Source organism: Prinia subflava, chromosome 3, assembly GCF_021018805.1.
Source record: "Prinia subflava isolate CZ2003 ecotype Zambia chromosome 3, Cam_Psub_1.2, whole genome shotgun sequence".
Taxonomy (NCBI): Eukaryota; Metazoa; Chordata; class Aves; order Passeriformes; family Cisticolidae; genus Prinia; species Prinia subflava.
Window position 1 is genome coordinate 99,171,353 of NC_086249.1, and position 25,411 is coordinate 99,196,763.

Here is a 25,411-nt window from a genome sequence, read left to right on the forward strand (position 1 = left end):
ACCTCCTGAGAAAGATAAACGTTGTGGTGCAAAATAAATTAAGAGCGTAAATTAAATGTTAACCTTTTTTTTAAGTTTTATATTTCTGCTTGCAGACAAAAATTGGTATTCAGCAGTTGTTAGGACACTGCAAAGCAATTCAGTATTTGAGTGTCTAGACCTGAAACACCCCAATCTGAAGATGTTGCCTTACTTTTTTCCCCCCGCTGTGTTTAATTATTTTTCAGTAAAAATGTAGCATTGTTTATTTTCAAGTTCACTGGTATGCGTACAACAGTGTAAAGGAAAGAGCATTTCATTTATACAACTGCTTCTTCCTGTTTCATAGGCAAGTAAGAAAACTGTATTGTTGTTTCAAATTTAAAACTAGACTACTTACCTGACATCTGACCTCAATGAGGGGAGTAGAAATTACAGGTGGAGTGGTTTTGCTTGGCTTTTTGGGGGGTTTGTTTTGTTTTGTCTTATTTCAGGTTTTTGGGAGGTTTTACATTTGAATAATTCAGCTGTCTGTCTCCCTGAAATAGTTTGCTCTGTTGTGCCTAGGTCTCCAAGGATTTTTGCTTTCATTTAGTATAAGGTATCTATTACTTAGTTTTATTTTCTGTGGGGTGCTAACAGTGCCTTCCACAGATCAGAAAGATAAGAGACCAGCAGAGCAAGCTCGTGGTAAGAACATGAAAATAAGTGTTTTCTTCAGTATGTAAATGTTGGTGATAGCTTGTTCTGATTTCTCTCTGCTCAATATTACATATGCAGTAACAATTGGAAAGCTGTAATAGAAAATCACTTTTAGGTGGTTTCATGTCAATTCAGTCACTAGAGCTAAGGAGAAGAGATGTAACAGCCAGTTTTATGTAAAGTATGGCAAATGTGCTGCAATTTTTTTTATGTAAACTGAATTCAGCTCTCCAGCAGCACTTCTCTGCTCTGTTTTCACCGATTAGCACAGAAGTTTTGAGACTTCTGAATTTGAATACAGTGTTTCTCTGTTTATTTTCAAACAGTGAGAGCAATTAAGCAATAGAGAATGAGGTAGGTCAGAAGGTGAGGTTTTTATAGCTGCAAAGCAGATATAAGGAAGTGGAAAAATTGACTTCCATTAAAATGACAGACAAAGCCTTTCAAAGTATGCCTGATATAAGGCTTATGGAATCACTGAGATTTCCAAGCTATGCCTAATAGGTTTATAATTGTCTGCTGGCATTTTTTTTTCACATTATTTTAAGTAAAAGTTAAGAATCCCATTAGGACCATCAATAGGATGTAAAGATTTGGTTTAGGTTTTACTTTATTCCTGTATTTAAACAATGAATTTTTTTTTCTCTAAATAGATAAAGTTAATAAACTTCAGTATTGCTTATTAAAACTCAAGCACCTATATGAACCTGGGCAATTACTGATTCTCCACCTTTTTATTATTAATACAGAAATTTAATTATTTTTCAAAATGCTTATCAACTGGCTTGATGTAATGACATGAAGTGTATGTGTGAAGATTTTCAGTTCTTAAACAACTGAATCCTGAAACCAGAGTTGTCTCTTCCCCTTATACTCAGTGTCTGTGCAGAGATGTGGAAAATGTGAATCAAAAATCCTCTACAGAAGAGAATTGGGATGCATTCAGTATTATCTTCCTAAAGTGAAAAACCTGTCACACAAAACTAAGTGACAGAAGCTGACCAAATACAGTGCAGAACATGACAACTAAAATGCCTGTTTGTCATTTAGGGCTATCTGGATGAAACAGAAGAAGATATTGATGACATAGTGGCCTCTTGTTATCCAAGAAAACATCAACACATGACAAGTGGACTATCAACAGTAAGATCCTGAGTAGAAAACATGCATTGTCCTCCCACAAAAGACCATATTTCCTCTAGAAATGAACTTATTTCCTATGACTTACCACACTCATCTTTCATTCTACACTTGAGAAACATCTTTTAACATTCAGATAGACTTTCTATTATATTATTAACGCTGTTCTCTGCAGGGCAGGGAAAGAGAAAACTAATTTGCATACTCATTAGCAGACTTCCTCATATGCTTGGGTTATTATCAAGCTTACATGTGGAGAAGGCAAACCAGAGGTGTTTGCAGTGTGTGACTGCTCAGCTTTGCAGAGGAGCACTTGATCTTAATTAAACTGGAACAAAGAGAACAAGGCTGTGGGAGGGTGGATTTTCTTTCTCAAACTGCTTTCTGGTGTTTTAGGTTCTTGGGACACAAACATTGGTCTCTGTGTTTGTATGCATCACACTTCCATGGAATCATTGTCCATGCCCCAACTCAGCTTCTCTCATTCTTCATGGCATGATTGCTGTGCCACCCACATCTGGAAAGTATTTCCCTTTCCTGCAGGAGAGAGGTGCTTGGGGATTAGGGTGGAGACAATAAAAGGATAGCTGCACCTAATGGTAGCAGCAAAATTGGTATAAGAAGCCTTCTGCTGTTCATTATGCACTCTGTTATTCACTGGGAAAGCAAATAGATAATAAAAGCAGCCTTTAACATGTCTAGTTTATTACTATCTGCTGTGTACCTCAGTTTTGGGATGTGTGGGCAACTGGCAATATCTTCAGAGAGTCCTCTCTGGCCACTTTTCTTTATGGCTTGTGTCTAGGAATAGCCCTGGACTGCACAAAGCTGCAAGTCTATGTGGAGGGCTGAGGAGGATGAAGAAAGATGAGTCTGAATACTAAAAGGGAGGAGAAAATTAGGTGTATGACAATAACCAAAGAACTGTCCTTTCTAGACTGCACCCCCGTCAGTCTCTGTGCAAGCAAGGCCAAGGGGATCCCCAATGAAGCTCTTGAACCCAAAGAAATGGAGTTGGCTGAATTTAAGCTTGGCTTATGGGGGGAGGAGAAAGGGCTGAGAATATTATTAACATCACAGAACATTTGCATGTCTTAGATCTGGCCATGTCAGACAATTTTTATCTCTGATTTTTGTAAACACAGCAAAGTGCAGCTCTCCACACCTCTGAACCCCTGCAGCCTGTGTGCCCTGGGCTGGCAGTGACTCACAGCCTTCAAGGCTGCTCCCAGGGGTTTTACAGACAGAGCAATTTTCATTTCCTCTGAATATCAGTAGGAGGCTTTCAGGGGCTTAAGTGTTTCCTCTGTTAGGCCACAGATTAAGGACCTGCATTCAGAGACCCTTCCCTCTGTGCTTCAGGCAGCCTTCTGTCCTGTGCTGGCTTTTGTCCTTTGCTGTACATTTCCCTCTGACCTTTCTCTTAAGCAAAGTGCAGCTTTTCCAGTGCTGTAGGTTTGAGACAGTCTGACATCTCAATGCTCCCATTTCTCCTGATTCACCATGACATGATTTTTAATGTCACTGCATGCAGTGTTAATGGCAAAGTTGTGAATGGCCAGCTGCTTCTTCCTGCAAGAGCAGGGCGATTTTACAGGTTCATTTCTTTATTCCCCTTAAGTGTGTTGCTAACATTTCCCCATCATATTTTTACCTTCACTTTGATTGTTTTAAGCCTTTGAGCCTTCTTGCAAGATATGTTTTTTTATCCTGTGCTATCTGTCAAATGACAGTAAACTATAATGTCACATTGAAATAATCTTATTAATGAACAGTAGACTCATAACTGTATGACCTTTCCCCTTTTCCCCTTTTCCCCTTTCCCCTTTCCCCTTTTCCCCTTTTCCCCTTTTCCCCTTTTCCCCTTTTCCCTCTCTTTCTTGAATTTAAAATAAGTATGGCTAGTCCTACAATGCATATATTGAGGAAAAGAAAGAAATATCACAAAGGATAAAAGACACTTGAAATCTACCTGCAACATGAATGAGCAAAAATGGAAATGGAAAGTGACATTGAAGAGAAACTGTTTCTCAGTGTTAGTCTTTTATTTTGTGTTTTCCCAGAGCTATTGCATGAACTGTGAGTTTGGTTTTCTCTTCATCCTTCATCCTCCACATATTTATGTGGTGTTGTCAAGACCCAGTCAGTGGGACTAAAGTGTTCCAGTGCTTTACTGCAGCAAGAAGATAGGATGCAAAACAAATATAATTCTTAGTGGGGTATCAAAATGAGACTCTGTGTCCTTCCTGTGTTGTTTGCTATTTCCTAAATAGGAATATCAGTATTGCTTTGGGATTTTACATTTAGTGTATGCAATGCCCAGTGTAAATGCTGCAGAACAGAGTCTGGGGGGTGGGGGCAAAAAGGGAAGTATATCAAATTCTACTAAATTTGTATAATTTTCTTTGTGGTTTGCAAGTAATTCAGAAACTGTGTTTGCATAAATTCAAGGGTCAGAGACCATCTCTTTGTTTTGGACCTTCTGTCATGTTTTTTTTTCCCCCCAGTCATTTATCCCTTGCTGCTTGCTTACATAAAGATTGAGGAAAAAAGTATTTAGATTTGAGACAGAAGTGTTTGGAATAGATAACAGCTCATCCACCTCCTTATATTGCTATAACCTTGGGGTTTTTTCCTGAAGCGGGCATACAAATGGTTGCACGGATAATTTAGGCATTTTTTAGCACATACTGGGCTCATTAAGTTCCCTGACAGTGTAAAAGGATATTTTCATGTGTTTTGGAGCTGGAAATGTATAAATGGTAAAGGCTGGAATTTAGCTCAAGGCATATTAGACATTGGACAAAATATGTCATGTTGGCTGGTATGTGTTGGTAATGCTCCAGTAATTTTAACCAGTTCAGTTAATGGAATTGCAGATAATTATAAAAAGGATTAAAAGGACAAACTTCTTTCTCTCTTTCTTTCTCTCTTTCTCTCTTTCTCTTTCTCTCTTTCTCTCTTTCTCTCTTTCTCTCTTTCTCTCTTTCTCTCTTTCTCTCTTTCTTTCTCTCTTTCTCTCTTTCTCTCTTTCTCTCTTTCTCTCTTTCTCTCTTTCTCTCTTTCTCTCTCTCTCTCTCTCTCTCTTCTCTCTTTCTCTCTTTCTCTCTTTCTCTCTTTCTCTCTTTCTCTCTTTCTCTCTTTCTCTCTTTCCCTCTTTCCCTCTTTCCCTCTTTCCCTCTTTCCCTCTTTCCCTCTTTCCCTCTTTCCCTCTTTCCCTCTTTCCCTCTTTCCCTCTTTCCCTCTTTCCCTCTTTCTCTCTTTCTCTCTTTCTCTCTGTCTTTCTCTCTCTCTTTCTTTCTCCTTTCCTTCCCTTCCTTTCCCTCCATCCCTCCCTCCAGCTTTGCAATACGAACTTCCTTTACCTTTCTATGCAGATAAAGATTTCTCACTACATTTATTCTTTCATATCACAACAGTCTAATGCTCTTTTCTCTTCATCTTTTGCCCTGCCTTCTGTAAAGAACTCTCCAGAAGGCTCTGACAGAAAATGGACATATTTAAATGTTCCTGAAGCAGATGGTGATACTGTGAGTTCTCCTCAATCCTCTGCTCTAGCTTACTTTTAATGTTTCTCTCTCCTTTCTCCCTTTTTGTTGAAGACTGTATCTGTGTGTCTTGCAGGGCTCTATGTGTCAGAATTTAGGTGGTTATATATGTTTTGGAGCAATCTTGTTCAATGACACAAAAGGAAATGTGCCCCAGATTTCTCAAATGCTTTTGGTTCTGGCAGTGTGGATATTTCTGCAGTTTTTCTTAAAAATATTCAGATCTTTCTTAATTGTAAACTTTTGGAAGAGGGAATCCTCATAACAATAGTCAGCATTTTATGAGTGGGAAGGAATAGGGATTGAGGGATGATATATTATGCTGTAGTGGAAAAAATTGTTGTATTGATGATATTATTGATAAAATTTTTTGACTTTGCAAAATTTACAGCAATGGGGTGGGGGCTGAATTTTGCTCCTTCTTTTAGGATTGTTAATGAGATGTTAAAGATGCCACTTTAAATACATATAGTTTTATATTATCTCCATTATGGACAGCATCCTTGTAAGTTTTCCTAAGGGCTCTGTCAGCAGTTGTCTTATGAGAATCAGTAAAAATGAGGTGACCAGCTGAGCCAGAGAAGTGATTTTTAAATTTTTTTTTCTGCTTGGAACTTACATGAGCTTACAATTTATATAGCCTGTCTGCACTTCAGTTCATACATTAATCAAAAGGTGGTAATTTAGATTTAGTCATGTTTATAAATAGGTTTGAGTCTTGCATGAAAAAAACATCTGTCTAGACATTTAAACTACTATTAACTACAGTTCCTATTCCCTTTACATCAAATCATGGCAATTCTATTCTGTGATAAAACGATTTCCACAGCAAGTCCTAAAAAGTGTGACAATATTGCCAGGCTGTAGCTTTATTAAAAAAAAATTTAAAAGGTAGATTTTGGAAAAGAGCCATGTGTTTCAGCCCCTGAGCCCTTCTCCTGTTGCCCTGCAGACCAGCATTAACAGCATGACGAGTGTGTACAGCGAAACTGGGGACTATGGCAATGTCAAGGTCAGCGGTGAAATCCTCCTCAGCATCAGCTACATCTACAAAACTGGTGCCCTGAACGTCGTGGTGAGGAGCTGCAGGAACCTGGCCATTGCAGACGAGAGGAAGCAAAGGACAGACCCGTAAGCACAGAGAGGAATTTCCTGCAGCTCTGCTGGGGCTGTCCCCCAGCACATCCCACCCCGACTGCAGCCAGGGGCTGGGGTCAGAGCCTGGGGATTCACAGGGTCCACTTGGCACAAGCAGCATTTTTTGGTGCTGGTTTGGTTTGGGTTCCCTGGGGGAAAAGCATTTTCTGTCTGCTGCTTAGAGCAACCTGTGTCTGTTCTGGGGAAACGATAAGATTATTTAAATTACCGAGCTGTTTGATACTGAAAGGGAAAAAAAAATGAAGGAATAGGCAGGCAGCATCGAGTTTCTTTTAATTCTATAATCAAAACTGAGTATATGAGGGGAGAGATGTTCTGGAGGCAAGGATTAAAGGAAATAATTTTGTTTTCATGAGCCCATATACTCACTTTGCAAGAACCATGTTTTCTGAGTTTCTCATCATGGTTTTCAGTAAAATATGTAAACTCTCTCATTAGAAAGTAACAATTAGTGTCTCTAATCATTATTAATCTATGGTATATAAATTATGACGTTTTTAATTCTCTTGTACTTTTAGTGTATATTTTATCATATGTGACCAGTTGATAATCATATATGGCAAAAGGGAAATTGTTAGGAAAGCTTGGTGCATTTCTGGGGATAAGTAAATTCATTTAGCTCTGCCTTTTGCTATCCTGATCTTATCTGACTCACATCACTACATTTGTAGGTAAGGGCCATACCTTTCCATATTTTGCATATTCTCTGTTATATGTTTACACTCTTTATTCTGCAAAAATTAATTTCCCCATATGTGTTGCTGCTGCAGCAGTGTCAGGTCTTTGCTCATGCTGGATGTTTTCTGTCCCTTGCTAATCCTGTGCCCCTTGCCCTGCAGATATGTCAAAGCCTACCTGCTGCCTGACAGGTCCCGCCAAAGTAAGCGCAAGACCAAAATTAAAAGTAACAGCACCAACCCGGAATTTAATGAGACTCTGAAGGTGAGAACAGTCTCTCTCTTAGGCTCTGATGAATGTTTCACTTGTGCTCACAGGTATTTCCTATATGTGTTTCAGTACAGGGATTAGAACTTGGAAGAAATGCCTCAAAGGGAAGGTGTTTAAGCGAAATCCTCTAGTAAACATATGAGTTTCAATTTCTGGTTTTCAGCATTAAGGAAGTGGTTTTGTTTGGTTCTCCCCATTAGAATTAAAAATTCTATTAATTTCCATAGATATGTTTCAAAGCTGTTGATGTTCCCATCTAGGCCGAGCTTTCAGCTGTTAAAAACTGTTTAAAGTTTTTATATGCCTGATGCTGAAATAAAGCTAGCTTAGAACTTCTCATCTAACTGATTTGGAAGAGAAACTAACATTTTGCGATAAGATCTGAATTCTCCTGGAAGATTTAACTTATTTCTAAAGCAGAACTAACTTAGGTAAAAAAAATGTCAGGAACTGCTTCACTATTTGTCTTCCTAAAAACCTGTGGTGAAGTTCATTTTCTGTTGCAATGGACCTGATGCACTGGAGGACACAGTGCCCACAGCTCTCTCCTTCCTTGTGCTTTTACCACCCCCACTGGAGAGGCTGAACTCTCTGAGCTCCTCTCAAGCTCCTCATTCACCTCCCTGGCTCTGTGGTGCAGGGTGAGTGGTGGGGTTGCTGCCCCTTCACTGCCTCTCTTCACCTCAAGGCTCCTGAGGATTGCCTCTCCTACCAATAGAAAAGAACTATCCAGCAGGCTACCAGAAACTCTTTGTAGTTTCTTTTCTATTGTTTTTTTTTAATTTCAGTTACATTTTAAATAAGTTTCCAATAATAGAGGCAAATAGATGTTCCCTGGCTGTGGTACTTGGCTTAGCCTGGCTACAAAACCATTTTGCAGGCACACACACTCGCTCTGGCCATGCTGCTTGCCAAGGGAGAGCCTTTTATAACCTCATTTTTAAACAGTATAGAGTGAAAATTAAGGCCTGCCTGAACTGGGAAAAAATAAAATATTAGACTTTATTTGTCAAGCCATATAGCCATAAACATAATTGTTGGGTGAAGATAGGACACAGAAGTTTCTCGAAAATATGGATTGTAACAAAAGGGGGTTACTTGAACTGTGTGTAGACAAGGAAGAGTTGTTCATCCCAACTGAAAATCCTGTTAAAATAAAAAGAAAATTAATTAAATCTGTCTTGTATCTTCCCTCTTTGACTTTTACCCCATTGTTGCAGAATATGAGGTTTCTCACAGTTGGCATCTAGGGTTAGGTGTTGTAGATACATCTGTACAAAATTAGCCAACTGACTTGACTGTTTCAGCTTTTGGAGAGCATTTGTCCACATCCAGATACTGTTCCTGATGCAAAAATAAGACATCTGGGTGTCTTCAGCTAACACTGGAAGGGTGAATGGTAGGGAAATAATGGGATTTTTGCTAAAAGTAGAGTGTGGAGAGCCAGAATTCCAGATGTTTATAATTATCTGTGTATTTGCTAGGCTGTGATGTGAATTTTTTAATAGTTTTGATATATTTATAGCTAGAGATGAGGTTTTTTAGCTCCCAAACCCAACAATGGTTTCTGATAGACTCCCTGCATGCCTTGCAGATGCTGCTGTACAAGTTTTCAGAACAATTTTTTGTAATCTACAAAGGAAAAATTGGAAATGAGGGGATGATTTCTGGAAAAGAGTGTTCAGCAGACTCTCTTTAGGGATGAAAGAACCAGTGGGGTTTCTTCTTTTTATCAACCTAGATGCTGATCTTCTTTACATAAACTTGCAGGGAATTAACAGGATCATATTTTTAAGCATCATAATTTACTTTATAGTCATAAATACACAGTAAATAATACAAAAAAAAAAAAAAAAAGCCACTACAGTGATAGTAACATAAATTATCACTGGATGTATACAGCAAAGAAAGATTTCACATTAACATTATGAGCTTTCTGGCTAGATCAATCCTGTCTGCAAGGAGAACAAATCTCTCTTTCATGCTCCATTTGTTAACTGCTGTGGGCTTGGTGAAACTGAGCTAGAGCCATAAAAGGCTCAGTGGAAAATATTATTTCTGCTTATTCTGAGAGGTTCTTTTTCTCTTTTTCTGTTTGTAGTATGTCATCAGTCACTCCCAGCTGGAAACCAGGACCCTGCAGCTTTCTGTCTGGCACTATGACAGATTTGGACGCAACAGCTTCCTTGGGGAAGTGGAAATTCCATTTGATTCCTGGAACTTTGAGAATCAGGGCGATGAGTGGTTTGTGCTCCAGCCTAAGGTAAGGGTTTCCAGGACTGGTGAAAGTATTGTGAAGCAAATTTAGCAAGAATTAGTTATTTTTTTTCCTTTGGAGCTTGTTTATAAAGCAGGACTTTATAAGTGTCTAATATGAAAATTTAAAAAAAAATTACATGCTTTTAATTCAGTAAAAGCTTACGGGTTTTAAAGTCTTCATGAAAATTTCATATATGATTGGCTACTTAAAACCAATAACAACAACAAAAAAAAAGCTTTTAAATAAACCATAAGTTCATCGTGTAATAAACTCCAATAAAAATGACCTAGTAAATACATTATTTTTTAAAAATAGCACATAAAACAAAGAACTTTTCTACCATTCCCCCTGCCAAACCCTTAAGAGGTTATTAAAGAAACAAGCTTTATTTTCTTCAGTTCAAAGTGCTTTACACCTTTCAGATGTGACACAGCAACTTCCTAATCTCTCATTCACCTTAGCTAGAAAGGCACAAGATAAGTAAATTACCTGGTCTGTGGAACAGACCCTGCCCTGAGCTTAGGGAAGGATGGGGGGACTTCTGTGCCCAGGGCTCCCCTGCTTTGGCAAAGGGGTTTATTTTTGGAAGAGATTCAAAGAGCTGTGGTAAACTAAGGGATTAAAGGCTTCTGCCTTGCTTGCTCCTGCAGCAGCCACAATCCCCAGGAATTCCAGGGGTTTGGGTTGATATTTTAGAAAGTGTATTTTTCTAATTGCAAAAATATATGAGGTATGCAGCTGATATTGTCAAGGCTGACTAGATGATTTGGTTTTTCTATGTTCATTACATTTAAGGAAATCATATTATATTTTCAGTTTCAGGAGAGTGTGTTTAATTTTTGCCTTTATATGAGGTGGGAGATGGATCTGTTTGCTCTGTAATTAATTTCTAGGTAATTTCTTTTAATCCTAATGGGAAAATAGCCAAAAAGTCATGAAGCTCTCCTGCTCAGGAAAATAATAATAATGAGGCACTAAGCATTTCAGCCAGTAGAGCTGGGAGGTGGTATCTGATTATTTCCAAACCCATTAAAAGGATTTTTAAATTACTTCTTTTACTGTCAAAGAAAGCAAACACAGAATTGGTCTTGTCTGCCTCCTAAGTTATTATCAATAATGTTTCTAAATTTAAAACGCTACTGAAGTTTTTGATCAGCAAGGATGATATTTTAAAAAAAAATCAATTATTGGTTTTTGAATTAACAAAAATGAAGTACAGGTATCTGTATCCATGCAAAATACACACTGTTCTTTTATATAGACTGCCTGACAGAGACAGGAATGAAGGAATGGCAATCAAACATTTTCTGGGATTTATTACAGTGCTTTGTTTGTTTTATCATGAATCATTTCACTGCTTTAGTGAAAAGGTTGGAGACTTGAAGACGTGTTTTTTCTGCTAGCATTGAGAGATCTGTATTCCAGAGGAGTGTGGTTAAGTCAGAAAAAGTAGAGAACACAGTTCTTTGGCCAAAGAGGGGACAGAGTACAGAGTCAGGTTATCTGTGGTTTTGGGGACAGACTGACAGGTTTTTTCTGACATTAGGACTTACACCATTCCTTGTCCACCAGTAGAACTAAATAAAAAGAACCTTTGATGCCTTTATGGGAAACTTGATTCCAAATTTGCTCAGTTTAGAGTGAGCTGCCTGACTGGCAAAATGTATATGTGCAAATTATTCCACAGCCATTTACTACAGGTTTTCTTTAGACCTTTGTTTTAGCAGCTGGCACTGGACACTGATGTGAGACAGGGCTGTTTGTCTCAGTGCAGCAGTGCCTGTGTTGCTCTAAAAATGCCTCAAAGTCACAAAAGGGCCCTGTTGCTATGACTAAAATGGCTTTGTTCTCTGTCCCATCCTTGGGTGCAGCGTGGAGTCTGTGAGGTGAAGGCAGTGCTGACTCTGCGTATATCTTATGAATTCCTGGTGGGTTTTTTGGTTTTGTTTTTTTGTTTGTTTGTTTTTTTGTGTTTTTTTGGTTTTTTGTTTGTTTGTCTTTTTGTTTTGTTTTGGTTGTTTTTTGGTTTTGTTTTGTTTTGTTTTTTGGTTGGTTTTTTTTTTTTTGCTTGTTTTCTCTTGGTAATAGAATTTTGACCTCCATGGGGTGTAGGAAACAAGCTGAACACATCTCAGAGAAATACATGCACAGGGTCAGAAATTCATCCATGAACAGTTCTTTAAAGGCTTCTGTGGTGCCTCCAGCAAGGCTGGAGGATCCCCTCCCTTTGTCCCTCTAAAGAAATCAGGAAGATTTGTTCATTTGTACCCAAACCTGAGCACTGCAGCGTGTACAGAAATCACACCACAGAATCACAGAATGGTTTGGGTTTGCAGGGGCCTCCAGGATCATCCCATTCCAGTCCCCTGCCATGGGCAGGGACAGCTCTCACTGGACCAGGCTGCTGAGAGCATCTGAGCAGTCCCACCTCCATCAGTGAAATTAGAGCTCTCTGTGTGGCATCCAATGCTTCTAAAATGTAGATTTAGAAACAGCTAGATCTAGATTTCCAACTTCTTACAACCTGAGTGGAAGTTCAGTACCCTGCCAGTGAAGGCCTAATATTATTTTAACAAGGATGGACTGAAGAGCATCAATTGCATTCTTCTGGGTAAGATTTAAACAGTTATAAAAAAAGGATGTAGAAATGCAGAAATAGTAGCTCTATAGAAAAGGAAAAGGACACTGGGAATAGCAGTTTTTAAGAAGTTTTTCTGTTTCAAAGCTGCACTCTGCTGTCTCTCACCTTTGTTCCCCACACATCTATTCAAATGGTGACTCAGGAGTGACTTCTCTAAAATATATGAAGCTAATTACATTTAAAAACCTGACTGGTGGAAATAAGGGCTGACTATCAGCTTAATTCAGTTACAGTTTATACACTCAGAAATAAGTTTGAGGGGTTTTTTTTGCTGTTGGTTTTTTTCTCTTACTCATGCTAGATAACTCTGTCCTCTGTGTGTTCACTGAACAGTGTCTAATGCCACAAGGGTTTATTTTCCTGAGAGCTTGCATTCCCTAGCTCAGAAAGTTTTCTAAAATGTGATTGCCTCCAATTTGGAATGGCAAATTATCTGAAAGTGGGCTGGTACAACTTGATAGGTTCAAGAAGTGTTTAAAACATTCTGTGGATGTATTGATATATTTCGACAGAATTAAAATCAAAAGAAGGTGGTGAATGATTAACCTTGGCTGGATTTCTGGTTGGTTTGTTTGTTTTCTCCTTAGGTGGAGGCTGTGACAGATTTTGGGCTTCAATACAAAGGAGAGCTGACAGTGGTTTTACGTTATATTCCCCCAGACAGAAACCTAATGCTTCCTCTGGGGCAGTTTCAAGGTAAAACAAACATTAATAATGACGATTTTAAAAAATCATGTGATGATGATGATGTATTAAAAATCCTTACTTAGGAGGAAGTAATGGTCCTGGTGAAGATTGAAATCATATTTTAACATGCTTGATCATAGAATCAGAGAATGTTAAGGGGTTGTAATGGGCCTGAAAGACCATTTAGTCCCAACCCTTCTGCCATGAGCAGGGACACCTTCCAGTAGATCAGATTGCTCAAGGCCTTATCCAGCCTGGCTTCAATAGTTATGCATGGAAATTCTGAACCACGTGAAGGTTTCTTTTACTTCATCCTTTTCTCTTACACTGAACTTAAGGAGAGAGAAAGGAAGAGAAATATGCAGTCAATGGTTGATGCATGGCTCTGACTTAATAAAAAAAATCCAGACATTAGGTAACATGATCAAGGGCAGCCGCAGAGAAATAAATTATCTGCATTGTAGTCTCAGAGTTCTTTTTTCAGCTAGTTATATACAGTGTTCAGCTGATCAAATAATAGACTTCACTTAGTTCTTCTTGCTTAATTCACCTTAATCTGCCTCCTCATTTTCACTCTTTTTTTACACTGCTTTTCCTCTGCTCAGTCCTACTGTATTACTGCAGCAATTTAGTCCTGTAAAATCTTATTTGAGTTCTTTAGGGTGAGCCCTGATTTTCATCAGCAATGAACAAGGGAGGAGAGTTACTGTCCCTTTGCATTGTATTAGCATGAGGAACAGCAATCCTTTGAAGTGAGAGCAATCACTGGATGCACATGGATATACCAGATGCAGCTATATCACTGTCTTAGTGACAGTATTGCCTGTTAGCATTTGATAGATTAGATTTCTTTCTTTTCCTTTCTTCCTTTTTATGACAGGTGATATTCCCTCTTCCAGTATTAAGGTTTACTCAAGCTTTGGTCTCTTAAAAGCTCATTGTTATCAGCTCAGTCCAGATACAGGCTGCACTTTTTAAAATTAGTACATTTTAACATCACTCCTGATTTTCCTTCCCTGATGTTTTCAGCCTGAATCAGAGTGTGCAATCTCTGCTGACAGGAGCTTCTTAGCACCTGCAGCAGCTGCAAGTGCAGCTTGTGTCCTTGTGCAGCGGGTCAGGGAGCTCCATCCCTCTCCCGTGGGCTCTGGGGAGCACTGCATCCTCACACACAGCACACAGTTGGCTTTTTTCTGGACTTTAGGCTTTGGGACAGAGGTTTTATAGCTTCCTTTGTGGTCCAGGGCTGCCTTAACATCAGCACTGGGACTGGATTCTGAAAAGAGGGCAGGATTTACTGAGCATGCAATTTTTTGTGTTCAGTATAGCAATCCTCAAATACTTATATTGGGACAGGACTTCAGATAGAGCACGTTGTTGTGTCCTGCAAGGACTAGCTAGTTAGTCCTTGGTCAAGTTGTTTATCAAATATGGAGTGATTTTCTGCCCCTGCTTTAAGGTCCCATCTGACTCAAGGAATGCTTTAATCCCATTGCAATAAATTCCTTTTAAAAATCTGGCCAAAACAATTTACATTTCCAAATCAGTCTTACAGTGTATATATAATTTCTGATTGTCATTTTGCAACTTTGTTCTATGCTTAGGAAAGAGAGGATTTAAAAAAGGAAAAAAAGGAGACTCTCATCTGCCATCTGGAGGCATATTGGAAGTCCTCATCAAAGAAGCAAAGAATTTGACAGCAGTGAAATCAGGAGGCACATCTGATACTTTTGTGAAAGGGTTTGTGGGGTTTTTTCCTCTCCTTTTTTAATGACTGCACTGGATCTAATTTAAGATTTGTGTCACATGCCTATAAGCATGTGGGTACACAAAAAATTTACATAGTATGACAATACATGTGTGGTGATTTTAAATATGCAGCATTTTGTGTTGGGCATTTAAAATCCAAACTACACAGAATGCTTGTGTTTGAAAAAATGGACACAATCCTGCATCTCTCATTATAATGGATTTCTCATAAATGTAGGTTATGCACTATAAATGTTACATTTAGGAAGTAAAAGATATCTTCAAACATTTTTCTTTGCCAGATTTTGCTCTGAATGCTAGTTTTCAGGCTTGCTGATTTCTAGATGTGTTCCAATTCATAGTAATGGTTTGAGTGTTGTTGTGGTCCACAGGAAACATCCTGTCTCTAATTCCCTGGTGGAGCTTAGAATTTATCTTGATCTTCTGCTGTGCTTGAAATTATCACTCAGCACACACATTTCAAGTGGAAAAAGTAATTTTCATTTCTTTCTGGACAATATCATGCTTTGAGAGAGACACTGGACAAGATGACTCCAGAGAGGTCCCTTCTAGCCAATGTTTTTATGACTCTGTCTATATTTAGCCTCACTGACACAAAAGGTTTGTGGCTGGGACTTAGGGCAAGGAGACCTAATTCAATTTCTACTTGTGGTAACTGACACGGTAGGTATCAGAACAAATGGAGCACAAATGCAAAATAAGCACTTGAGGTAGATGCTTAACTTAATACCAGTGGGGAGATGAGGTCTTGATCCCATTTGAGCCTCTACATGATTGTTATATATTATGAATACTATGTGAAAATCCATTTCAATATTCACTTTCCTTTTCTCTATCTCCCAGATACCTGCTCCCAGATGACAGCAAAGCTACCAAACACAAAACTCCCATAGTGAAAAAGAGTGTGAACCCCCAGTGGAATCACACCTTTGCCTTCAGTGGCTTGAACTCAAGGGACATTCGGAATGTGTGCCTGGAGCTGACTGTGTGGGACAAGGAGTCGCTTTCCAGTAACATTTTTTTGGGAGGTGTCCGTTTGAGCACTGGAAATGGTAAGGTCCCATCTGACTCACGTTGTTCTTTTTATTCTGCTCTCCTCTTCCCCTACCCTGCATGATTCATGTGTATGAAGGACAGAAATGTTACTTGTGGAATTTGAAAATGGAGAAAAGGCAGCATGTAGGTAATCTGTAGATGATTTAGTTCTTTCCTCCACTGAATGAGACTCAAAAATTATTTGCCCATTTGTATTTCTGCACAGTCTAAAAGAACTGTGAATACTTTGGAAAGCATTCCTTAGCATCCCAGTGAGAAGGAGTGAACCATTTCTGCCCAGCAGCAGCCTTTCTGAAGAGGTGTGAATATCTTCCTCCTGTGTTGGGAAAAAGTTGTTTGTGGTGCAGTGTGGGGAGGTTTATGAGCCTCTGCCCGAGTGCCTGGAGGAGTTCAGTGACAAACTGGTGCTCTCCAGGAGCTGCCTGTTTTCAGCACAGCTCTCTGTGCAGGTGGAAGTGTAAAGTGCTTGTCATTTACCTTGTACACTGTTGTAGTAATGAGCAGTGATGTTATCCAGCTGCTTCCTCAAATGGCAAATCCCCTCCTGTTTTTACAATTGTAGGTGTAAGCAATGGCAGGGAGGTGGACTGGATGGACTCTCAAGGGGAAGAGCAGCTCCTCTGGCAGAAGATGATCGACAGTCCAGGAGCTGCAGTGGAAGGGGTGCTGATGCTGAGATCCAGCATGGGGAAACGCAGACTCTGAACAGTTCAGCTGCTGGGGGGTGCCACAGGTACTCCTGGCTTCAGGCTCTTGTCACTTTACCCATTTGAACATGAGAGAGGTTGTACTCTTTGCCTTGGATATCAAGGCTCTGAGTGAGACTTTAATGCATTCTGCACTTTCATGCACACGTTCTTTACCCAGGCTTCTCGTGTGAATCGTTTCTCCTGAAGCCAGTAAGAACTGGACCCAGTACAGAGATCAGACTGGATTTCTCTGTCCCTTCTGCTGGCTGGTGTGCAGCTGATGAACGTTCTGCCCGGGGACTGCTCAGAGTGAGCACATTCGTGTGCAGGAGATTCAATGCCAGGGGTGTGAATCTCCTGGCTCAGACACGGCCCAGAAGGCAGCAGTGGTGCAGTGCAAGCAGGTCCAGAGCGAGTCTGCGCTTTGGTGTTTGTAAGTTAAGAAGCCATAATGTCACAAAGGACAGCAAACAGTGTTTCTCTATCGTGTTTGCTCGTTGGGCTGTGCAGTGGGGCAGCACAACAGGCTTGGGACCAAAGCCCAGCCAAGCAAGGCCAATGCAGTGTGCTGCACCCTAGAAACAGGCAGCAGTGAGCTGGGGGCAGTGCTGGTGCCTGGCATCCCCTGGGAATGCTCATGCACATGTATAAAGGCAGACTTGATTCAACATAATCAAAGAGCCTCTAATGGAAATAAATCATAACAAATCCTTCAACACTTTTCCAGAACTACATGATGCAACTGTGCTTTTCATCCAGTTGACAGCTCTAGCCAAGACCTTCTGATGTCACTGAGCAGAGGGAATATGTCCACATGCCAGTCCCCATCTGATGTGTTGCTGAGATGAGACACATGGCAGGTTTGGACAGAGTTAGCTAAAACTTGATTCAACAGATTGTACAGAACAGAATGGGATTAAAGCAAATGCCAAAATGATTTGCATAACTGTAAAATGTTCTCTGAATGGGCTGGGGTCTCATTCAGGCCCGTGCACATTATTTATAATCCAAGTAGGACATTTCTTCTCCCGAACATCCCCCTGTGGATTTAGTGATGAGTAGGTCTTGGCCAATAAAATCATTAATCTTATTAACTGTGACAATAGTTCAACAGTAATTTTGTGATTCCTCAAGGTATAAGACAAAGGAAGATCAAGAAACTGAGTGAACAGCATTTCTTCTGAATTTTCCACAATTAGAACACAGCTTTCTATTTGCACTGGTAAATTAATCTGTAGCTATTCCTACATTTTGATTTCCCCCCCAAAACTTACTGCAAGAAATCTAGATTAAACAACAGAATATGAACTCATAGCTAAGCAACTACAGCTGGAGATTTCGACATCTGCAGTTGTCCTAGAGTACAATTAAGTACATATATTTAGAGCTGAATTCAAAACCTTAAAATGCAATGTTAATTCTTTTCTTTTTAAGATATTATATGCTGTTTTTTGTTGGAGTGGCTGGAAACTGCAGGGAAGTTTATAGCCAGTCTTCTAAAATCATAATATTATTGGATAAAGTATTTATATGTGTTGAAAACAGAGTTTTAATAAAATCGTTTCATTATGCGTAAGTTATTTCAAAATTCTGATATGACTTTTAAAAGTCACTGGAGGTACTGCTTGCCCAGTTGGAGACTCACCATTTTCAGAAATTACCAAGTCATCTTTGAAAATGAAAATTCTCCTACAGAATCTCAGACTGGGAACCAAACATCAGTGGTTAACTCAAGAAAACTGACTTCATTTTCCTTCTTTATCTTTTCTTCATTTTCTTCTGAAGTTCAGCTCAAATTGGGCAGTGAGGGAAGTCTAGTTTGGTTTTAGCTGACTTTTAATTTTTCCAACCTAAATGATTCTGTCATTCTACAATTCTGTGCTGCAGATGCTGTGAGCTGACAAATTAGAGCACAAATATCAAGCACACAACATTTTAGGACCTTGTTCTTATCACAATAGCCTGTCTTTAAGTATTAGATTATTTTTTATTAGTATCTTCCAAAGTGAGACCAAACCTAACTTTTGACACCTAAACTACCTCTCTCTTTAACAGAGTTGTTTCAAATTGTCTTGGTTGTTTGTACTACAAACTGGATTTATTTGGGGAATAATATTACATTGACATGTAGGCACAAACTTGTTTTCTTTTTCTTTTGCTAGAAGTTGTTTCAGACAGAAACTTGTTGAATCTAAAGGAAATGGTTCTTGGAAGTAAAATTCCAACTCGAGTTGTAGAGGAACATTGGTCTGTTGAATAGCTTCCTTTCCCTAATTTTGATGGTGAAAATGGCAAAAATAATAAAATAACTCCTTCAAGTTGGACCTTGGAATGGGCATTTTTTCATTGGCCAAACTGAAAAAAACCTTAAAATAATTTTAAATTGAATTTACTTTTGCATGGAGCACAAGTGTTTGCCTAATTTTTGAATGGCACTTCCTAACCTCCTAAGCACGAACATTTCAGCTAAACCACGTCTTGCTTAGAAACAAAAAAAATTGTATTTTACTGCTTCAACTTCTGCACATTTTGATCTTAAAGCTGAGTTTGTGATGAATGGTCTCATCTGGGAAGTGTCACCCAGCACAGACATGGGCTTTAAGCTCTGCCTTTTCCTTCCAAAGGGCCAAAATGTTACTCTGAGCCCACACCTGAAATTACAGGCTGGGCTATGAGCAGGCTGCAGTTCAGCCCAGGGAAGGAACAGTTTCACCTGGGAAGGAATTCTGCCCAAGGTGGTGGGGTTTGGGTAGAACAGGAAAATTTCCTTTTGGGTTAGCAGGGACATTCTGCAGCATGGAATCAATATAAAAGGTGCCACACTCCCCAGAGCCTTGGGGAGATGATGAGCATGAGATAAACACTGGAGCAATTTGGAAAGTTTTGCTGTTCTCTGATGTTATCAGCTCAGTTGTATGATCTGATTTATGGAAAATGTCACATTTAATTATGTCTCATCTCTTTGTTCTCTTCTTCTGTAAAGATGGTTTATGGTTTGGAAAAAGCACAAGATGATTAACTGCAGATGTGATTTCTCGTTTCCCGGATATTTGAATTAATTGCCCATAATTGTGCGTCATCATGTACTGTGTGTTACCAGGCTGAACAAAAAAGACAGAAAGCCAGGAATTAGACCAAAGCCTTCCTTTTCTATCTGTGTTTATGGTATTGAAGGTGCATGAATGGCTTATTCAAAGCTAATTTTTAGGAGGAAATAGCCACAATTTTAAAACTGATTCATAAACTCCTGTCCTAAGTAAACAGATACAGCAGATCTGATGTTTCTGAAGTCTTTTTCTACACAGACCTGAACAACTGAAGCTGCACCAGTGGAGAAGAAATCTGCTCTATGGTGGGTTTAGAAAAGTGTTACAAAACACATTTTACTCTGCTACATCTTTTTCTAGCAAGGTTTGTGTTTAAATTTTGAGAGTTTAAACCATTAAAGAAGAATAAAAGTGAAACTTTTGCTGTAAAAGGTCAAGCTGGGCCAACAAACACATCTATAGACAGTGCCAATAACTATCAAAAAGAGCTGATGCCATGGGCTTTCCAAGCCCTGTCAACAGATTTTGGTATCTCTGGTATCTCTGATGGTTTTTTCTATCAGCTGTACAGGGACTTAAGGCTTCTAAACTTGCTTGCATGTTGAGATACCAGAACCAGGATAAAATAAGTTTCAAATGTCCTTCCTATCTCCTCTACCTCCACCATGTTACACTTGAGTGAGATGAGAGGAAAGCTGCAAAGACTGAGGGCTGCTGTTGCCATCTTCCCATGCTAATCCAAGTGCCACTGCCCTCCTTGGATGCATTTCAGATGCCACATTTCCATCCTCCTTTTCCAGCTGTAATGGTTTAACAGAGAAAGCATTGGGATGGTGAGCATGTTTTGATCATGGTACATTAGATTAGAAGCTTTTTCTTCTGTGCCTCTTCCAATACACATTATGCTGAGGCAGCATAAATGAAGCATTTTAATATATTAATCTTTGTTTTTTCTTTTCCTGACTGGTTAAGCTCTGGTAAATGCAATTATTCTAAGTTGTATTCTGCAAAATATCAACTCAACTGTAACAGCAGAGCAGCCTTTCAGCATCCACTGGTCCTAATTGATAAGGAGAAGTAACAGCAGGGTTGCATTTTAGTCTGGCCTAATTTTGATTTCTTGATGGCTCAGCACATTGCCCAGCTTCAGGGATGTAAAGTTTGCAGTTTGCTCTGTAGCATCAACAAAGAGAAAAGCTGCTTGGGTCTCTTACACCTTTGGAGAAGAGATCAGAGTCCTGTTTCCACAGCTCTCTGGTTTGTGGGCTCACACAAGATCATAAGAGTTGTGCCTGACTCTTTGCCAGGCTCTCTCTTCCCTTCACCCCTCTGGTTCAGCAGCTCTGACCAGAAGGTTCTCCCTGGACACTGATGCCCAGAATCTGGGAGGAGCAGCAGGCAGAAGTGATGGGAGAGCCCCACTTATTTTCTTCTATATGAGGTTAAGACTGAAATTTTCCTCTGCTAACATACAGGATTGATTTTCAACACTTTGCCACCATGACAGAAACAAGTATCTTCTGAGATCTGACCCATGCACTTTATAATTTTTTTAAACTATTTTTTTCCTTTTTTTTTTTTCTTAAACACCCAGAAATGTTAACATTTGAGAACCCTAAGAAATTATGTGAATTCCAGACTAGGATGCAGACTTTTATTTGCAGTGATGCCCTTGACCACAACTCAGCAGGAGATGCTGAGGTGCATGCTAACAGAACCTTACCACTGTGCCCATGAACTCCCTGATGATTTCATGTTTGCAAATGCTGTTTAATAAGTGATTATAATACAGTGTTAATTATACTGTGTATATTGACACTGGAAACTGAATCTCAGCTTGATTTTTTGGTGACTTTTTAGGTTGCTTTTGAAACTCACCCTAGCTGCATCTCGACCTTTTATTTAGATTATTTATTTCAACAATTCTACTTTGTGGCAATAACATTTACATGGCTGTGTGCTGCTGCTCCTGACAGCTCTCTGTATATTTTAGAGAATAGTTCTAATTGTTGAGGTTTGCCTAAAGCCAAGCACAGTCATTTGTTGCAGCAATTAGAGAATGTCACATATCCCTTGTGCTGCCTTTGTTCTGCTTAAAATCTGTTGCTAGCAATTTGTTTAATTATTCTGGTGGACACGAACAGCAGTGGAAGCAAATGGCACTGCAGTATGTTAAGCTCTGCCCAAATTGAGACAAAGCAATGTTTTCTGCTGAGAACATTTTTGTACTGTGTATTGTATATTGTTTTGTGGACAAAGATGGCTGGTAAGACATCTGCAGCTGTTATCAAGGTTTCTGTTATGTCTTTTAAATTAAAATACTGAAATGTTGCTGTGTCTTCGTCTCTCCTAAAAATGAATTACAGGAAATTATGTCTCCCAGGAATATCCCATATTATCTCACCAAGGTAAAGACATAATTTATATGTGATGAGTAATGCAAGGACCTAGCATTTCTTCGAAGGTGGGACTCCATTGATGGTCTCCCTGTCTCTCCTTTTTTTGTCTTAAAAGCACTTAAAGTTTAGAAATAAGGCTATTTTTTATTTATAAATATTAAATCTGATTTTTAAAAATATGCAATTCTAAGGAAAAGGGAAGTACAGCATTCTCTTTCTCCTTGCTATAAAAGTATTTTACATGTATATTCACTCTGCCTGTTCACCAGGTCCTCCCCTCCATCCCTGAATCTCCTGCCTCTTCCCTAGTTCAAGGTCCTGCCCACCTGAAAATCCAGGTATGTTCAAAATGCATCTTTTCTGTAATTTCTGGTCCTGGTTTCTTTTTTTATTATTATTATAAGAAAAATCAACAAGCATTCTACCCCCCAGTTTACACTTTCAGCAGAGTCGTGTTCACTTCAGTTCAGCTCAGAGCTGAGGGCTCTCTTACATCTTTAGTTCCCTGGGCTTTTGTGCCTTGCTGTGCCTTCCCAGTGAGAAAGGAGGCAAACCCTGCTCCTGGGCTCTGGGCTTGTGCTGCCTCTGCTCTCTTTGGAGCAGTCTGAAATCCTGGCTGTCCCTGTGCCCAGGGTAAGGGGAGACCAGCAGGGCTCAGTGGGCTCTTGGTGTGGTTTGGGCACAGGCTCTTTTGCTCCAGTATCACTCTTGTCTAGCTTGTCCCTGTGCTGGTTCTGGAATTTATGGACAGGTCAGACATCCAAAAACTGGAAGGCAGCTGCAGGTAGGGGAAGACCCTCCTGCCATTTCTCTGCTCTCTGTATTTTTGCTCAGGACTGTAGCCAAGGACGTGCTTGAGGGTCTGGAAGACACCTCTGTCACTCCTGTACAACTGAACTGTAGTTCCTCCTCCCCTTCTGTTTGAGGTGATAGATGACAAATTCTCCTTGTAAATTTGAAGTATGGGCCATCCAAATTATTGAAATTCAGGTTTTGGTTACTTTCTGGCTGTGTGGGTGGCAATGGGAGACATGTTGGTAACTAGATAAGCACCAGCACATTCTGCATGGCCACTGGCATTCCCATTTGTTCCCTCTGTGTTTCACAGAGCACGCAGCAGCTGGGTCACTGCTTGAAAGAGGCCAGAGAAAAAATGCATGTGCTCTCCTCAGCTGCCATGTGGCTCCTCTAGCCCAGGCAGCCCTGCTGCTCTCTGCCTTCCAGCACCTGCAGCTGGTTTCCCACTCTTCCCTTTACCAAGCTGCCATAAAAATATCCTCCAGCCAAAAATGGGGTGAGGGAAATGGGAGCAGGCACATGGCCAAGAGGAGCTGTGCCAGCTCCTGATGGTGTGAAACACTCGCTCCCTTTTCACTTCCTGTGTGTGTACAGCAGGAACAGAGACTCTGGGGAGTGGCTGGAAGTGATCAAGCACTGAGATTGCACAGCCTGAGCTCTATGATTCCCTCACCTCCATTTAAAAATGGGTTGTGATCGTAAGAGTATTTAAATGCACTCCAGGTTACTCTTTAGCCTCTGCATTTTCATTAATTATGTGATGCAGTCTGACTCAGGCTCTTATGTAAGTACTGAGCTGTAATGAAGTCCCATGTTGTGGTCGTTTAGTGCAGAGCTGTAAAGGATCATTGCTGTTTTCATTAAAACAACACTTGCTGCCCCAGAGGGCTTTGAACTTCAAGAATAGGGATGTGCAACTTCAAATTTTGTCTCTCTTCTGCGGCTGTAGAGGTGTGTGAGAGCAGGGGTTGCTCTCATCTAATCAAGTGGATTATTGGGTAGAATCTGGGGAAAATCAGGCTGTTTACAAAATTGTTTTTTTGCTGAGAAACTGCTGCCTCACACAATTTATCTGAATAGTTTTGTTTGTGAAAGAAGCTGCATGTCAGGAACAGCAATTCTTTTCTCATCTGAAATAACTGCAGTCTTCTGGTTCATACTCAGAACCCCCAGGCTGACGTAGGAACCTCCAGCCCATGACTGTATCCCCACACTGTGATGTGTCACATCTGCAATGAACAGCCTGGAGGTGGGATGGAAAGGATAAGACTTATGACAGGTCTAATATTCGTGTTTTCAATCAGATTTGCATTTTGACAAGAGTGGTAGGATTAGAGCTATGGCAAGAAGAGCTGTGTTGGTAGTGTCAAAGAAACTCCAACCAGTCTAACTGAGAGAGGAGAATTTTCTGTGAAACCTTTAATAGAAAACGTGCACTGGTGTAGATACTTGTTTATGCAGTGTTATTTTTCTATTTTTCTAGGACCAGAAGTGTACAGGATGAGTTACTGGAATATATTTGCATATATAAATGCTGGGATAAAACCAGAAATACTAAATCCACTGTTCAAACACTCCCCAAAGGCCATTCTACCAAATCCCTGCATACCACACATGCAGTCTGATTTGACTCCAAAACAGAGATGGCACATGGTATTTTTCACCATTCCCCACAAAAATGTACAACAGAAAATGCCAGAAACCTTGTATTACTAATCAAGAACAGCTTTTCTTAATCACAGGATTTTAACAGATGTTCTGTGCAGAATATAACTAGTAATCCAATCACTCATGCACTCTCCTCCACTTAATTCAATTTCCTGTAACAGCCTAGTGATTGCAATCACTTCCCTGATTGTAGCAATTGTAAAGCCCTGCTCCTGCTCATCCAGTCATGAAAGATGACTGGATGCACTGACTCTACCTAAATCAAAATGCAGCAGCAGATTGGAATTGCAGCAATACAGGAGAAAAATCTGATCTTTATTTTTGTAATAGATTTTAAATCATTGGAAATCAGTTGCTCTCCTTTTTCGGTGAGGAAATTGAGGGGAAAACCCCCTAAACTTGTCCACCTGTGGTTCATGCTCTAAGCATGTTCCTGCTGAAGGACCTGAGCCAGAGAACTGGGGCCACAGCAGTCTGTATATGGATATGTCCTTGGGCTCCTTCTGTTCCACAGGCACAGAATCAGAAAGGTTTGGTTTGGAAGGGACCTGAGAGATCATCTTGTTTCAATCTCCCTGCTGTAGGCAGGGAATCTTCCACTGGACATGCTCCAGAGAGCCCCATCCAACCTGGCCCTGAGCACCTCCAGAGTCCCAGCCCTCAACACCCTCAGAATTTCTTCCTAACATCTAATCTAAACCTGTCCTCCTTCAGCTTAAGGCCTTTTCTATCACTGCATGCCCTTCTGAAAAATCCTCTCCAGCTCTCTTGTAGCCCCTTTAGGCTGCTCTATGTTCTCTCTGGAGCCTTCTCTTCCCAGGCTGAAGAGCCCCAGTGCTCTCAGCCTGTCTCCACAGGAGAGCTGCTCCAGCCCTTTGCCCACCTCTGTGGTTCTTCTCTGGTCTCCTTCCCCAGGTCCAT

General features: G+C 40.0%; 1 protein-coding gene across 1 annotated transcript in view; it reads left to right on the forward strand.

Annotated features, from left to right (window-relative positions):
* The window catches only part of SYTL5 (synaptotagmin like 5), a 60,181-nt gene extending 37,904 nt beyond the window's left edge, over nt 1-22,277 (forward strand). Inside the window, exons 10-17 of the mRNA XM_063393010.1 lie at nt 1,732-1,824; nt 6,322-6,500; nt 7,367-7,469; nt 9,577-9,738; nt 12,964-13,072; nt 14,668-14,803; nt 15,677-15,885; nt 16,452-22,277. Of these exons, the coding sequence (XP_063249080.1) occupies nt 1,732-1,824; nt 6,322-6,500; nt 7,367-7,469; nt 9,577-9,738; nt 12,964-13,072; nt 14,668-14,803; nt 15,677-15,885; nt 16,452-16,594 (1,134 nt within the window). The 3' untranslated portion in view covers nt 16,595-22,277. The remainder of the gene's footprint in view (nt 1-1,731; nt 1,825-6,321; nt 6,501-7,366; nt 7,470-9,576; nt 9,739-12,963; nt 13,073-14,667; nt 14,804-15,676; nt 15,886-16,451) is intronic.
* Nucleotides 22,278-25,411: the final 3,134 nt, after the last annotated feature.